Source organism: Podarcis muralis, chromosome 6, assembly GCF_964188315.1.
Source record: "Podarcis muralis chromosome 6, rPodMur119.hap1.1, whole genome shotgun sequence".
Taxonomy (NCBI): domain Eukaryota; kingdom Metazoa; phylum Chordata; class Lepidosauria; order Squamata; family Lacertidae; genus Podarcis; species Podarcis muralis.
In genome coordinates this window covers 93,696,899-93,712,937 of record NC_135660.1, presented here as the reverse complement: position 1 = coordinate 93,712,937, position 16,039 = coordinate 93,696,899, and the positions used below count along the sequence as shown (strand labels likewise).

Genomic DNA, 16,039 nt, shown 5'->3' with positions numbered 1-16,039 from the left:
CACTTGTCTCACTGCAGTTTACTTAGACGGGACAAGGGTGGGGCAGGGCAGTTGCAATATTGTGACTGTGCCCTTGCCAGTTCCAGATTGATTGGCCAGTTCCGCCTCGGCCTCAATGCTGCTCTGCTCCACTCCTGCCCTATCCAGGTCTGCTGCAGAGATGCTAGTTTCAGGTGAGTGGCTCCACAGCTCTCCCATCCTCACCAACGGCTATTGATTTTGTTGTTGTTGTTTAGTCGTTTAGTCGTGTCCGACTCTTTGTGACCCCCTGGACCAGAGCACGCCAGGCACTCCTGTCTTCCACTGCCTCCCACAGTTTGGTCAAACTCATGTTCATAGCTTCGAGAACACTGTCCCACCATCTCGTCCTCTGTCGTCCCCTTCTCCTTGCACCCTCCATCTTTCCCAACATCAGGGTCTTTTCCAGGGAGTCTTCTCAGGAGGTGGCCAAAGTATTGGAGCCTCAGCTTCAGGATCTGTCCTTCCAGTGAGCTCTCAGGGCTGATTTCCTTCAGAATGGAGAGGTTTGATCTTCTTGCAGTCCATGGGACTCTCAAGAGTCTCCTCCAGCACCAGAATTCAAAGCATCAATTGATTTTACCCAATGGAAATTGATTTGATTTTACCCATTGATTTGATTTTTACCCTATTGATTTTACCCAATGGAAATCTGGCCCTACAGATGCTGTTGAAGTACAACTTCCATCATCATCCATCCTTCACCAGGCTGCCGGGAACCAATGGGAGTCCAACAACATTCCTCTTGTAGAATCTGGGACACGGGTGGCGCTGTGGTCTAAACCACTGAGCCTCTTGGGCTTGCCGATAAGTAGGTTGGCAGCTCGAATCTCTGCGACGGAGTGAGCTCCCGTTGCTCTGTCCCAGCTCCTGCCAACCTAGCAGTTCAAAAGCATGCCCGTGCAAGTAGATAAATAGGTACCACTGTGGCAGGAATGTAAACGGTGTTTCCGTGTGTTCTGGTTTCCGTAACGGTGTCCCGTTGCGCCGGAAGTGGTTTAGTCCTGCTGGCCACATGACCCAGAAAGCTGTCTGTGGACAAACACTGGCTCCCTTGGCCCGAAAGCGAGATGAGCGCCGCAGCCCCATAGTCGCCTTTGACTGGACTTAACCGTCCAGGGATCCTTTACATTTACCTTTACTGTTCCCTTGTAGAACCTAGTTTTGAGAGTTGCATAGTTTATTTTCCAGGCTGTTGTAAATCAATATTTTCAATCCTTGGAATTATCCTGAGGGCCAAACATTTTATCAGATGAATTTTGGGAGTCATTCTGCAAAGAAACAGTAAAGATATTTGTAACTTTAAGAACTGTTTATGTGAGTTCTGGGCGTGAGCTCTGGGCAGATTAGGTACAGCTGGTCATGACTACAAAAGGAGGAAAAGTTGCAGTTTGAATTTTGCCTGCAGAGAGAAAACACCCACAAGCTTTGTTGTTTTTGTAATAAAACCTTTATTTGATTTATTTTACACCAGTCTTGTGGTGTCGTAGTTTCTGTCATCTGCCACCAGAGGAAAAAACACCCTCTAAAAATGAACTCTTTTTAATTTGTAGGTCAGTTTTTGTTGGGTCGGACGGCATCTGTTTCCGACACACAAGAATGTGAAACTGAAAATGTGTACCAGTCTGAATGGAAACAAAACAGCATGGAAAGCAATGAAGAGGAATATCAGTTCTCAAATCTTATGGAGAGGCTTGGCGCTAACAATATCTTAGAAGAGTAAGTGTTGTCAAAAAACAACCGAGAAGCATGAGGACCACATGGTGCTGTACTTTGGGGTCTGTACCATCTCAGGTTGTATGTGCAGCTATCTGCACCTGCAAGATAACTGGCTAAAGGACTGTGAAAAAGACACAACACAAAGAGCGACATTCTTTAGGATTTCCACTTGGCAATTTGGACACCAAATCTCTCAGTGCAGCAGAAAACAAGAAAGCTGTGGTTCTTCTCATTTGTTCCTTTCTCTGTCCTGTTGCTTACCTTCTGTGCAGCCCTGCAGTCCTAAACTCTACATTTCTTTGTCTTGAGGTTTCACAGAGGTCTCCGTTTCAGTACGTTAAGCAGCTAATTCAGAGCTAAATTCACAGGTTCAGTCGTTTTGGAGCCTTCCTATTCCCCTTTGGCCTCCCCGCTTCATGGACTGCCTGGATGCAGAGAAGTGAACCATAAGTGCCAAGTTCCGCTCAACTTTTGGGGGGCTGTCGCATGTGTGTGATGTCATGCATATGATGCGCATGTGTGACGTCACACAGCGGGAGGAGGCCACGAGGCCCGCCGCAGTTGCGGGGAGGCCTGGCGAGGTCTGGCGCGGCTCACAGCAGCCGCAGGAAGGCCCAGGGCAGCCATGGGTAGTCCCACTCCTCAGGCAAATGGGAACAGATTCAGAGGACAGCAAAGATGGCCAAGTCATGCAAAATAAGGTCCATGAAGAACCAGTATGTTTAGCATGGAGTGGGTAACTCTGCGAGGGAGACATGAAGGCAGTTTTCAAACACCCAAATTATTGTCACAAAGAAGAGTACAACGAATTGTCTTCAGCCTCCCCACAGGGCAGGACTGCAGCTACTGAACTTAAGCTACAGGGGCGTTGTTCAGCCAAGGGCCAGAGGTTGTTTTTAGATATGGATCCAAAACACACCAGGCCAGTTATTTAAGAAACAGGTTTTATTAATAGGATGAAGTAATAAAGAACAGAGCAGAGCAAAGACAGTCAGCTTAAGTTAAGTCCCTTCCTTTGGTTGCTGAAAGCTCCACAGAACAGCATCCAATCTTTGCTTTAAAGCAGGTTGTAATTTCAAGCTATTTCTTTCAGTCCTTACCCTCCCGAGCAGGAGAAAATGAGCTTTTTCCATCTTCTATTTTTGCACTTAGTCATTCTGAGACTAGCAGATACACCTACCAGGTGGCACCATAGGACTCTGCTAAAATATGACAAAATCTCGCCTTCAATTTCTCCTTTTTTCTGTTACGTTTTGGATGAGCATAAAAACTCACCTCAGCCCTGCATTGGGAAGTTTTTTTTAATGTCTGGTGTTTTAGTATGTTCTGATATGTGCTGTGAGCCACTCAGAGTGGGGAAACCTAGCCAGATGGGCAGGGTATAGTAATAATAATAATAATAATAATAATAATAATAATAATAATAATAATTCCTTGACCATTCTTTCTTTTATAATCTTATCAAGCTATCATGCCTCTCACAAGGTCAATTATCCCTGCCAACTTTCATATTGACAGGATACATTGTCCTGATTTTATAATTTCATCGTGGCGGCAAGCATATAATAGGCCTCATGACTACAATAGTGATGTGATTTTTGCTTTGCGATACGCAAATGCTGGAACTTTTGCTGCTACAGGAACCATGCAAGTGACACAGATTCCTTTTTCTTTCTTTCTCCAGCGAGAGTGACATAAAGCAACTATGGTCTCACCTGAGGAAGGATGAGCCACATTTACTGTCTAGTTTTGAAGAGTTCCTGACAAAGGTTTTCTCTCAGCTTCAAGAAGCTGATAATGAGAAGAGTGAATTGGAGCGTGTCCTGAATAGGTTAGTGCTTTTTATGATATCCTAAATGCTTGGGGGGAAAGTAAATAGGAAGTAAACAGCTGGTGCAAAAGCACCCATAGGTTTTGTCTTGCCAGGGCTCAGGGTAGCAGCTTGCTTTGAGTAGCACTAAGGTAAGTACTTACTTAAGGTAAGTAAGCACTATGGTGCTGGAGGAGACTCTTGAGAGTCCCATGGACTGCAAGAAGATCAAACACATCCATTCTGAAGGAAATCAGCCCTGAGTGCTCACTGGAAGGACAGATCGTGAAGCTGAGGCTCCAATACCTTGGCCACCTCATGAGAAGAGAAGACTCCCTGGAAAAGACCCTGATGTTGGGAAAGGTGGAGGGCACAAGGAGAAGGGGACAACAGAGGACGAGATGGTTGGACAGTGTTCTCGAAGCTACCAGCATGAGTTTGACCAAACTGCGGGAGGCAGTGGAAGACAGGAGTGCCTGGCGTGCTCTGGTCCAGGGGGTCACGAAGAGTCGGACATGACTAAGCGACTAAACAACAACAACAACAACAGCAACAGCACTAAGGTTCTGTGTAGCACTTTGTCATCACAGATTTGGGGATGGAGGTGGACCAAAGTATGTGTGGGGGTGTGAGAGAGAAAATCCTAACAGTTTCCAGTGTTTTGCCTGGAAAAACAGTGACAACAGCACCTGCCTCTTCTGTTGTCTTTCTTAAACAGTTTTGTTGCTGCCACAAGAGGCAGCTACTTCCCTCCCATCCATCTCTTCGATATGCTGGGCTGTTCCCACTGCAAAACTAAGTTTAACAGTACAGGTGGCGCTGTGGTCTAAACCGCTGAGCCTCTTGGGCTTGCCGATCAGAAGGTCGGCGGTTCGAATCCCCGCGATGGGGTGAGCTCCCATTGCTCTGTCCCAGCTCCTGCCAACCTAGTAGTTCGAAAGCACGTCAAAAAGTGCAAGTAGATTAATAGGTACTGCTCCGGCGGGAAGGTAAACGGCATTTCCGTGTGATTTGGTTTCCATCATGATGTTCCGTTGCGCCAGAAGTGGTTTAGTCCTGCTGGCCACATGACCTGGAAAGCTGTCTATGGACAAATACCGGCTCCCTGGGCCTGAAACCGAGATGAGCGCCGCAACCCCATAGTCTCCTTTAACTGGACTTAACCGTCCAGGGGTCCTTTACCTTTAACTTTACCTGCTGGGCTGTTCCCGCTGCAAAACTAAGTTTAACAGAGAAAGAAGGAAGAGTTGCTACTGCTGGTGATTTTCTTGGCAACCATCAACCGCGGGAAATCACTATAACCTATCTTTCCCTGCCCGCCTCCCCTCTCAATTACTGAAATGGTTCTCAAAAATTGCTCCGTCTGAGTTAAGAGGTCAAAGTTGGGGGGGAAATATTTACTAAAACACCTTGCTTCTCCATCCATGTATCTTCCTGTCCTCAGACTTCTGTTTCGGCTCTGGGAGAACAGAGTGCTATTAGCCCAAAGCAACTGGTTTTCACAACTTTAAACCTTTTAGGAGGAAAGGGTTGGGGGGGGCATTACTAACAAGTGCACTTAAAAGGTTTTTCTTTTTCTTTGCCACAAACCACCAATTGTAATTGGTGATCAACAACTTGCAATAATTTATGGGGCACCAAAGTTACAGCGCTCTTAACAAAGTCTCACAGGCAGCACATTTGTGATGGCTGCTCTGACTCTCGGCTTTGCACATAGTTTTACAATAAAATGAAAAGGAAGAGAGGAGAAAATGAGGTTCTCACAGCTCTGAAAAACAAGGTAACTCTGGCTGGTGGGCAACCTACCCTATTTTCATGATTTGTAAGCCTTTTTTGGCTGAAGAGCTGAATAAAGATAAAAAACGGAATGAAGAAATAATTGCACGAGGGGCAGAATTTAGCACAACACAACTTTTATTCAGAGAAATCTTTCTCCTCTTACTGAAACACACACACACACAGGTACTCAGAAGTAAAAATGTGGCATTGGCTCCTTATACAGTGGTACCTCAGGTTACATACACTTCAGGTTACAGACTCCGCTAACCCAGAAATAGTGCTTCAGGTTAAGAACTTTGCTTCAGGATGAGAACAGAAATTGGGTGGTAGCGGTGCAGCGGCAGTGGGAGGCCCCATTAGCTAAAGTCTTCAGGTTAATAACAGTTTCAGGTTAAGAACGGACCTCCAGAACGAATTAAGTACTTAACCCGAGGTACCACTGTATATGAATCCAAAAGCCACTACTACAGCAAGAATTTCACCTGATGTGCTTTTCTCTTTCTGTCTAGGAAGATTGCCGCCTATGATGAGGAAATCCAGCATCTCTATGAGGAAATGGAACAGCAGATCAAAAATGAGAAAGAAAAATTCCTTTTGAAGGCAAGTTCCTTATTCGCAGCATTTTACCATGGATTTCTTCTCAGCTGCTCTAATGTTGTAATAATCAACGAAAAGGAAAGAACTCACTCTGAAACTCACTTACAGGTGGTGCCTAACACCAAGGAAACTAGCGCTAATATGCCCAGGACCCTCACCAAAATGCTGGAGAGGGTGCACACCCACAGGCACATACCTCCACGTGTGGTGGGAGTGCCCTGAAATCCAACTATTCTGGACAACAACCATACGAGAAATATGCAAAATAACTAAGCAAGTATTAGAAGTCACCCCAGAAATGGCCCTACTAAACATCTTCCAAGATTATAATGCCCACTCAGATCACAAAGAGCTCATAACCCACCTACTCTCAGCAGCCAGAAGCATCATAGCCAGACCCTGGAGGGACCTGTCAGGAGTCAACATGGACCAATGGTACCAAATAGTATGGGAAACAGCCCTATTAGAAAAACTAACCAACAAACTGAAACTGACACGGGGACAAATCGAAGAAGACACCTTCACCCTGGTATGGCTCCCCTTTATCAAACACAGCCCAACAAGGCAACGACAAGAATCCACCAACAGTATACAAATCAAGATGGCTAACCTGACTCAGAAACACCCACCCACCCCACTCACACATGAAAACAAAGCTCACCACAGCCAGTCACAAACAAACAACCACACCCTAGGCCAACCCCAACCTCTCTCACCACCAAAGGAACACAAGCAAATAGTCAAGAGAATCCGCACGAGCGACGCTGACACAAAACTCCACACATACAGTAAGTAGAATAGAAACATTGCCACGCCACCCCACTCACCACGGCTCCCTCCACCTCTTCTCCCCTTTTCTTCCTAATGTAACACTAATGTCTCAGCAAATGAAACTGATCTATAGAAAATGTAACTTGAAAAAAAGAGACACTGCACATACTTTTGTAAACCAAGAAATCTTTAATAAAAAATACGTTTTAAAAAAATAAGGAGAGTGAAGACACTTACAAGTTCATTTGCAGCAAAGAGCATAGACATAGAGATATGAGACACGGATTTAAATTATTTATCTCAAGTAGGGAGAACAGACCAAAAAAAAACCACCATGCAAAGTGAAGTAAGCTGATACAGTGCTACCCCGGGTTAAGTACTTAATTCGTTCCAGAGGTCCGTTCTTAACCTGAAACTGTTCTTAACCTGAAGCACCACTTTAGCTAATGGGGCCTCTCACTGCTGCAGCGCTTCCAGAGCACAATTTCTGTTCTCATCCTGAAGCAAAGTTCTTAACCTGAAGCACTATTTCTGGGTTAGTGGAGTCTGTAACCTGAAGCGTATGTAACCTGAAGCGTATGTAACCTGAGGTACCACTGCACACATCCCTTGCTCATATTCTTGTACAATATGCTTGTGATATGATAAAGTTAATGTGGATTTCAAAAATCATTTTGTTAGATGTACCATATTAAGAATTTGGACTAGAAATAAACATAGGTTATGTGCAAAGATACCCTTATGGATTTCAACACAAGAACCGTTTCCTAGAAAAGAGGAGACAGGCAAAGAGAAATGGTTAACTTATCAAGAGTTAGTAGAGCGGAGTCAAAGAGACTGTAAAATTAAAACAAGGAAACAGTTAATAGCAGTTTATGGCCTTCAATTGTTTTTTCTCATTTACAATTAACAGAGAGATTTAAGTTGGATAAAAAAACCTTTAATATAGAACAGAAAACGATATTTTGTGTACAGATGACAAATATGTTATTGCAAAAATTTATAACCGTTTAATGAGTTCTTCTTGCATTTCAAATTTCAACAAAGAATGCATTATTAAATGGGCAAAAAGTGGTTATAATATACAGATGGAATACTGGGAACATGATCACATACCTAGACTTCTTAATTAATACCCTGGTGCTCTTACGGTAGGGACGCGGGTGGCGCTGTGGGTAAAAGCCTCAGCGCCTAGGGCTTGCCGATCAAAAGGTTGGCGGTTCGAATCCCCGCGGCGGGGTGCGCTCCTGCTGCTCGGTCCCAGCGCCTGCCAACCTAGCAGTTCAAAAGCACCCCCGGGTGCAAGTAGATAAACAGGGACCGCTTACTGGCGGGAAGGTAAACGGCGTTTCCGTGTGCTGCGCTGGCTCGCCAGATGCAGCTTGTCACGCTGGCCACGTGACCCGGAAGTGTCTGCGGACAGCGCTGGCCCCCGGCCTCTTGAGTGAGATGGGCGCACAACCCCAGAGTCTGGCAAGACTGGCCCGTAGGGGCAGGGGTATCTTTACCTTTACCTTTGCTCTTACGGTAATGTCTTCTAATTTTACAGGACACAGAAAGGTTTCAGTCCCGAAGTCAGGATTTGGAGCATAAGCTTACAGCAAAAGAGCAGGAACTGGAGCAACTGGCTCAGAAACAGAAAAGAGTAAGTGAGATGCAGATACAGAGAAAATTTTGTTTGTTTGTTTGCTTGCTTGCTTGCTTGGCAAAACTTGACATGCAAGTGGGAGAATTGTAATTATATTTATTACAGCAGGATACCATTTTGTTTTTTGTTTTCTTGGTAAAGCAGCTCTCACGTCCTAAATCACTAAGAGGCTGCTTTGTGCTGTTCTCTCTTCATCACTTTGCAGCTGTCTTTGAAAGAGTGCATTCCTGATACGTATCCAATGGTTTCTTTTTGCAATGTTTTGATTTTTCCTTTAACCTGACATGAATATAAGTTACCTAAGTTATGTAAATAAGGAGCATAACTTGCGTAACCTATGTTAAATAGCTGACAGCAAGATGAATAACTTAGTATTTAGCAGAAACCGAACTGCAGTCGAACAGAAACAGCGCTGATTGTGACAAAGGCAAGTCAGAATGAAAGGAGCTGTCATCTAGCATAAAACTTTGTTTCTTTTTGTTCTCGTATGAACAAGACTTCCATTTCCTAACGGAACTTTCCTTGCCTCTAATAGCTTCTTTGACTTTAATTGTTAAGCACACTAGCATCTTTTTGTCTCTGGGTTGCTTTCCTGACATACATTATATATTTCAGCTGAACTTTTAATACTGTGTTTTTAAACAGCTCCCTAGCATTTTGGAGAGATTTGACTCCCTTGGCTTTTCTGTTCCTTTCTTTTCCAATCACTTCATTTGCGTAAAGTTTCCTCTTATGAAGTCATGCTGGATTTTCATCATAATTTGCATACACACACAAAAAAAAAATTAATAGCACTATGGTTGCTGTTCCCAATCCATTCAGTTAAAAAATGAACTTGATTGACTTTTAAAATACATTTGTTGTTTTTTTTCTTTCCCACCCAGTTAGAGGGACAATTTAAAGAGCTGCACAATGACAAGCAGGAGACCAAAGTAGAAAATACCAAGCTGAAGCTTACAAACAAAGGGCTGCTGGAAGAACTGGAGAGAACATCCCAGGAGCTCCTCAGTGCTCAGCAGCACTTGCAGATGCTCCAGGATGAGGCCAAAAAACTGCAGGAAGAAAAGGAAATGTGAGTGATTCCCAGAACTGGAATACAGCTGAATGTGTCCAATTTGCATTGCTGGCACAGGCACATAACAGGTGAAGGGATTGCCACAAGAATGAACACAGGGGACTGGTATTGGGTTGAATTAGGCCATGACTTTATTGATTACGGGACGTGGGTGGCGCTGTGGGTTAAACCACAGAGCCTAGGGCTTGCCGATCAGAAGGTCGGCGGTTCGAATCCCCGCGACGGGGTGAGCTCCCGTTGCTCGGTCCCTGCTCCTGCCAACCTAGCAGTTTGAAAGCACGTCAAAAGTGCAAGTAGATAAATAGGTACCGCTCCGGCGGGAAGGTAAACGGCGTTTCCGTGCGCTGCTCTGGTTCGCCAGAAGCGGCTTAGTCATGCTGACCACATGACCCAGAAGCTGTACGCCGGCTCCCTCGGCCTATAGAGCGAGATGAGCGCCGCAACCCCAGAGTCGGCCACAAAACCCTAACCCTTTTATTTTCCTGCCAGAGTGGTACCTATTAATCTCCTTGCACTTTTGGGCATGCTTTCGAACTGCTAGGTTGGCAGGAGCTGGGACCGAGCAACAGGAGCTCAACCCGACGCGGGGATTCGAACCGCCGACCTTTTGATCGGCAAGCCCAAGGCTCAGTGGTTTAGACCACAGTGCCACCTGCGTCCCTAAGGTTGCCGGTTATTGTTACAAAAACCCCAACACTAAATCCAGAACACAGATCCCAGTTCTCTAAGAATGGTTGTTATTATTAGGTTTTATTGTGATGATTTTTATTTGTCTCCTTCAGTGAGGTTTACAGAGTGACAGAAATGCTACAGAGGGAGAAGTCAGGGCTCCTTAAGCAGCTGGACTTTTTAAGGTAAGAAAATAAGCAAATAAGAAATAAGCAAATCCACCCCTGCCAGCAGCGGGAACCAGAGCAAATATTATAAAACCTCAATACAGGCAACTCCCCACTCGCATGCAATCAGCATGGGTATGACTGCTGACATGCATGCCATTCTCAGCACTGAAAGGGGGTGGAGCAGGGCAGGGCAAACTGGACTGGACTTGTGTACATCCCGCAGAACAGAATCACTGTGTAAACTGGGATTCCCCTGTAATAAGGTTTGGTTTAATATCCTCTCAGCTTTCTTACCACAATACCATATCAATTTCTTAACACACTGGACTCCCCCACTGATAAGCGGGCAGAGTTGGAGGATATGTTGTAAGTTCTGTGTTGTTTTCCTTTCTTTTCGTGCCCCACCACTGCAGAGAAAGGAACAAATATCTGAGAGATGAACACGACGAATGTTTACAGGTGAGTGGGCAGCCCCAGACAACCTTCTCATAAAACGTGTGTTTTTTTCTTAGCCTTGACAGATTCTTAACTATATTGTGGCGACACACCTCTGTAGTTAAGTGGAAGAGCACCTTCTGTGCATGCAGAAGGTCCCAAATTCAAATCACGACATTTGCAAGTGGGGCTAGGACAGTTTCCTGCAAGAATCCCTGGCAAGTTGTGGCCTGTCTGTTCTGAGCCAGATGGACCAGTTGCCGGACTTTGTAGATGGCGACTTCCTGTGTTACTGGTTCACAAATGTGCACATCCATCATCGTCAGCTTATTTGCACCCACTTTTACCACAAGTGCTAACAACATCATCAAAAACCAAATACAATACCGTATTTTTCTGTGCATAACACACCCCTGTGTATAAGACGATCCCTATTTTTGGGGACTCTAAATTAAGAAAATGGGGGAAGATTGCCCAGAGTTGTTGAGCTTTTTTTTGATTGCCAAAAATAGATCACCCACCTGACCGACGCTGCCAATCGCGTGCGTCGTTGAAGCCACCAATCACCCGCCCAATTGCTGCCACAGCCACCAATCGCTTCTGACAATCTCCTGCTCAAGGCTGCAACCAATCACCCGTCCCCCCTCTGCACTATCCGTGTATAAGATGCCCCACAATTCTAAACATTATTTTATAATAAAAAAACATTATCTTAGACACGGAAAGCTACTGTACTTTCAGGTGATTTGGGGCATTGGTGTATTATCAATCTGCAGGAGGCAACAATTTGGGCACGAGCTCCTCTCTTCCAAAGATCCTTGCATATTTGTTTTTCTGATTCTTCCGAATCCCACTTCTGGTTTTCTGTTTTCACCTCCTTCCCTGAACCCATTCCCATCTTGGTGCCTTTAATGCTCATGTGGTTTCCATTTCCTCTTGGCGCCCAGATATTCCAAAGGTTGATATCCCCAGGCCTTTCTAGGGTACATCCAAGAACATTAGCCCGCAAATCTAGCCCTAACAGAACATATTTTGTCAACTAGCTAAGGGGTGGACCAAGAGACAGGGAAGTTTCCTTGCTGATGTAGATCCAGAACACAATTTATGGAAAGTTCTCATGTGCAAATGCCATTGAAATGAATGGCTGCCCCACAGGAGCACAGTAGGATGCTTGTACAGTTCCACCCCTCCTCATGCACTGTTTAAATGACACCTTAATAGGAGGATAAAAAGGTAAAGGGACCCCTGACCATTAGGTCCAGTTGTGGCCGACTCTGGGGTTGCGGCGCTCATCTCGCTCTATAGGCCGAGGGAGCCGGCGTTTGTCCGCAGACAGCTCCCGGGTCATGCGGCCAGCATAACTAAGCCGCTTCTGGTGAAACCAGAGCAGCACACGGAAACACCGTTTACCTTCCCGCCTGAGTGGTACCTATTTATCTACTTGCACTTTGACATGCTTTCGAACCGCTAGGCTGGCAGGAGCAGGAACCGAGCAACGCGAGCTCACCCCGTTGTGGGGATTTGAACCGCCGACCTTCTGATCAGCAAGTCCTAGGCTCTGTGGTTTAACCCACAGCGCCACCCACGTCCCTTCACAGGAGTATACTGCTCTGAAAATAGTGTTGAGTCTGCCATTTTATGTAACTCATTTTGAGGCAGTTTCTATAATATTTCTACAGAAATGTAAGAATGTTCCAACTGCAAGGTGGAAAGAAAGGTCAGGCTCGATCATCGGCAAATATATGGAGAAAAAGGCTTTGCCAAAAAGGTAAGGTTTTGCTATTGCGCACATTTATTCTTAATGTAGGGTGCAGAATGTACTGTAGTTAGATGCTATTCAAATGAGTGCAAGAAATGATTCTTTATATTTATTTCCTGCATCTATATAGTTTTCCTCCATACAGAAATATAGATTGCTTTTATATTTCTTTGCTGTCCTGTTCAGATAGGGTTCATACAGTGGTACCTCGCAAGATGACTGCCTTGCAAGACAAAAAACCCGCAAGACGAAAGGGTTTTTTGTTTTTTGAGCTGCTTCGCAAAACGATTTTCCCTATGGGCTTGCTTCGCAAGATGGAAACGTCTTGCAAGTTTGTTTCCTTTTTCTTAACACCGTTAATACAGTTGCGACTTGACTTCGAGGAGCAACTCATAGAACGCGGTGTGGTAGCCTTTTTTGAGGTTTTGGAAGACTTTGGTGATTTTTGAAGCTTTTCCGAAACTTTTCCGACACCGTGCTTCACAAGACAAAAAAATCGCAAGACGACAAAACTCGCGGAACGAATTAATTTCGTCTTGCGAGGCACCACTGTATTCAAAACATATTCAAAATGAACCCAAATTTCAAATTCAAAGTTCCGAATTAAATTTGTACAGACATCCAACGTGATATAGAGATGTGATACAGAGAGTTTAAATGATACAGAGATGTGGTGTAGAGAGTTTAAAATACGTTATGTTTCATAATGCTTTTTCTAGCCAGTCTTCAGAAGACGACGATATATTTAACACTGAAAGGAGAAGAAATTCCCCTGGTTTGAACGGGTATCTTTCATTGGATTCTGATTCTGCTGCTGGAGAGGGACTGACTCAAAGAAGGCCTCTACAAAGACTAATATCAATTGAAGAAGATCACCTGCCCCAGCTTCTAAATCGACCGGGAGAGAGGACGCTAACCAAATGGTCTGAAGAAGATGAAACTAACTTGCCAGAACTGGAAATGAATGAGATCCAAACAGAGTCACCATCTGAACAGACACCTTCCTTTCCCAGGGGGCAACCAGTAGGGAAAGAAACACTAGCAAATGTAAGAAACAAAACCGCATTGCTTTTATTTTGGAGGTGGATTTTGGCTAATTTATGGCTATCTCTGCTGTGTGCATTACATTAATAATAATAATAATAATAATAATTTCTATTTATACCCCGCCCTCCCCAGCCACGGTCGGGCTCAGGGCGGCTAACAAGCAATAATAAAAACAAGTTGAGCGAATACAACTTAAAAACAATATTAAAATACAACATTAAAATATTGAAATATTAAAATGCAGCCTCATCACAGGAGGAGAAAGGAAAAAAGAAAGAGGGGGAGGGAATCAAATTGGCTCCAAGCCAAAGGCCAGGCGGAACAACTCTGTCTTACAGGCCCTGCGGAAAGAAATCAGATCCCGCAGGGCCCTGGTCTCATGAGGCAGAGCGTTCCACCAGGCTGGGGCCAGTGCTGAAAAGGCCCTGGCTCTGGTTGAGGCTAATCTGACTTCCTTAGGGCCCAGGACCCTTGCTATTTATGGACCGTGGGGCATACCAGGAGAGGCGGTCCCGTAGGTACAAGGGTCCTAGGCCATGAAGGGCTTTAAAGGTCAAAACCAGCACCTTAAATCTGACCCTGTACTCCACCGGGAGCCAATGCAGCTGGAAAAGCACTGGGTGAATATGCTCCCATGGCAGAGACCCCGTGAGGAGCCTCGCTGCAGCATTCTGCACCCGCTGGAGTTTCTATTTGTTTTATTGTTCTTGTTTTTTTGAATTTGCATTTTATTTATTTGTTAACATTCTTATATTACATCGGTAAACACTGTCGTATTACATTACAGGACTTACTATAATATAATTTCCAACATGTATACAAAAATGATATACAAATTTTATATACCTAGAAAGAAAATGAAACAAAAAGAAAGAAAGAACAAAGAGAAAAAACAAAAACAATTTCCCTCTCAAAATCATATGCATACCAACACACTAGACTTCCTGTCTATCCTGTTGTATATTCCTTTTTTACAAATGAACGTACTCTTATTATTGTATATTTCTTTACATTTTATCTGATACATTCCTATATCAATATGTGCTCTTAGTCTTATTTCTCAACTCAGTCTCACTCCAACGTCAATCAAATGCTAGCATAGATAGCCAACCTTTACTGTATTTTTGAACATATGTTTTATATCTATCCCACTTTTCCCACGATTAAGCCTATTTGAGCTGTGTCAACAGCAAAAAAAAAAATCATAGTGAGTGTGTATTGAGGATACAGTAGGGAGAGCCAGTTTGGTGCTTTCTCCTTGTTTGGGGCATTCCTCTCAGCCCCAGCTAATCTGACCAACACTCGTGGATTATGGGAATTGTAGTCCAAAAGATCTGGAGGGCACCATGTTGAGTACTGTACAGTGGTACCCCGCAAGACGAACGCCTCGCAAGACGGAAAACCCGCTAGACGAAAGGGTTTTCCGTTTTGGAGGCGCTTCGCAAGACGAAGTTCCCTATGGGCTTCCTTCGCAAGACGAAAGCCTATAGGGAAATCTCCGGGACAGCGGGGAAGTGCCTCCGCTGTCGCCCGCCAGCATTTTAAAAAGCCCCGGGACAGCGGGGGACTTCTCCGCTGTCGGGGCGATCTTAAAATGCTGGCGGGCGGGAGCGAAGCCTCCGCTGTCGCCCGCCAGCATTTTAAAAAGCCCCGGGACAGCGGGGAACTTCTCCGCTGTCGGGGCGATCTTAAAATGCTGGCGGGCGGGAGCGAAGCCTCCGCTGTCGCCCGCCAGCATTTTAAAAAGCCCCGGGACAGCGGGGAACTTCTCCGCTGTCGGGGCGATCTTAAAATGCTGGCGGGCGGGAGCGAAGCCTCCGCTGTCGCCCGCCAGCATTTTAAAAAGCCCCGGGACAGCGGCGGACTTCTCCGCTGTCCGGGGCGATCTTAAAATGCTGGCGTGTGGGAGCGAAGCCTCCGCTGTCGCCCGCCAGCATTTTAAAAAGCCCCGGGACAGCGGGGGACTTCTCCGCTGTCCGGGGCGATCTTAAAATGCTGGCGTGCGGGAGCGAAGCCTCCGTTGTCGCCCGCCAGCATTTTAAAAAGCCCCGGGACAGCGGGGGACTTCTCCGCTGTCCGGGGCGATCTTAAAATGCTGGCGTGCGGGAGCGAAGCCTCCGCTGTCGCCCGCCAGCATTTTAAAAAGCCCCGGGACAGCGGGGGACTTCTCCGCTGTCCGGGGCGATCTTAAAATGCTGGCGTGCGGGAGCGAAGCCTCCGCTGTCGCCCGCCAGCATTTTAAAAAGCCCCGGGACAGCGGGGGACTTCTCCGCTGTCCGGGGCGATCTTAAAATGCTGGCGTGCGGGAGCGAAGCCTCCGCTGTCGCCCGCCAGCATTTTAAAAAGCCCCGGGACAGCGGGGGATTTCTCCGCTGTTCCGGGGCAATTTAAAAGCCCCGGACCATGCCCCGATGCTGGGCGGCGGACGGGAACGCCTCCCCCCGCCGCCCGCCATCGGGACCATGCCCTGATGCCGGTGGACGGGCGGGAACGCCTCCCCCCGCCGCCCGCCATCGGGACCATGCCCCGATGCCGGGGGCGG

At 45.9% G+C, this 16,039-nt stretch overlaps 1 protein-coding gene across 2 annotated transcripts in view; it reads left to right on the top strand.

Annotated features, from left to right (window-relative positions):
* Nucleotides 1-16,039, top strand: part of CRACR2A (calcium release activated channel regulator 2A) — a 44,464-nt gene that overhangs the window by 14,366 nt on the left and 14,059 nt on the right. For both annotated transcript variants that reach the window (XM_077930733.1, XM_077930732.1), the window contains 9 exons: nt 1,572-1,737; nt 3,422-3,568; nt 5,836-5,926; nt 8,244-8,339; nt 9,227-9,414; nt 10,200-10,271; nt 10,670-10,715; nt 12,371-12,459; nt 13,170-13,497. In XM_077930733.1, the coding sequence (XP_077786859.1) occupies nt 1,572-1,737; nt 3,422-3,568; nt 5,836-5,926; nt 8,244-8,339; nt 9,227-9,414; nt 10,200-10,271; nt 10,670-10,715; nt 12,371-12,459; nt 13,170-13,497 (1,223 nt within the window). The remainder of the gene's footprint in view (nt 1-1,571; nt 1,738-3,421; nt 3,569-5,835; nt 5,927-8,243; nt 8,340-9,226; nt 9,415-10,199; nt 10,272-10,669; nt 10,716-12,370; nt 12,460-13,169; nt 13,498-16,039) is intronic.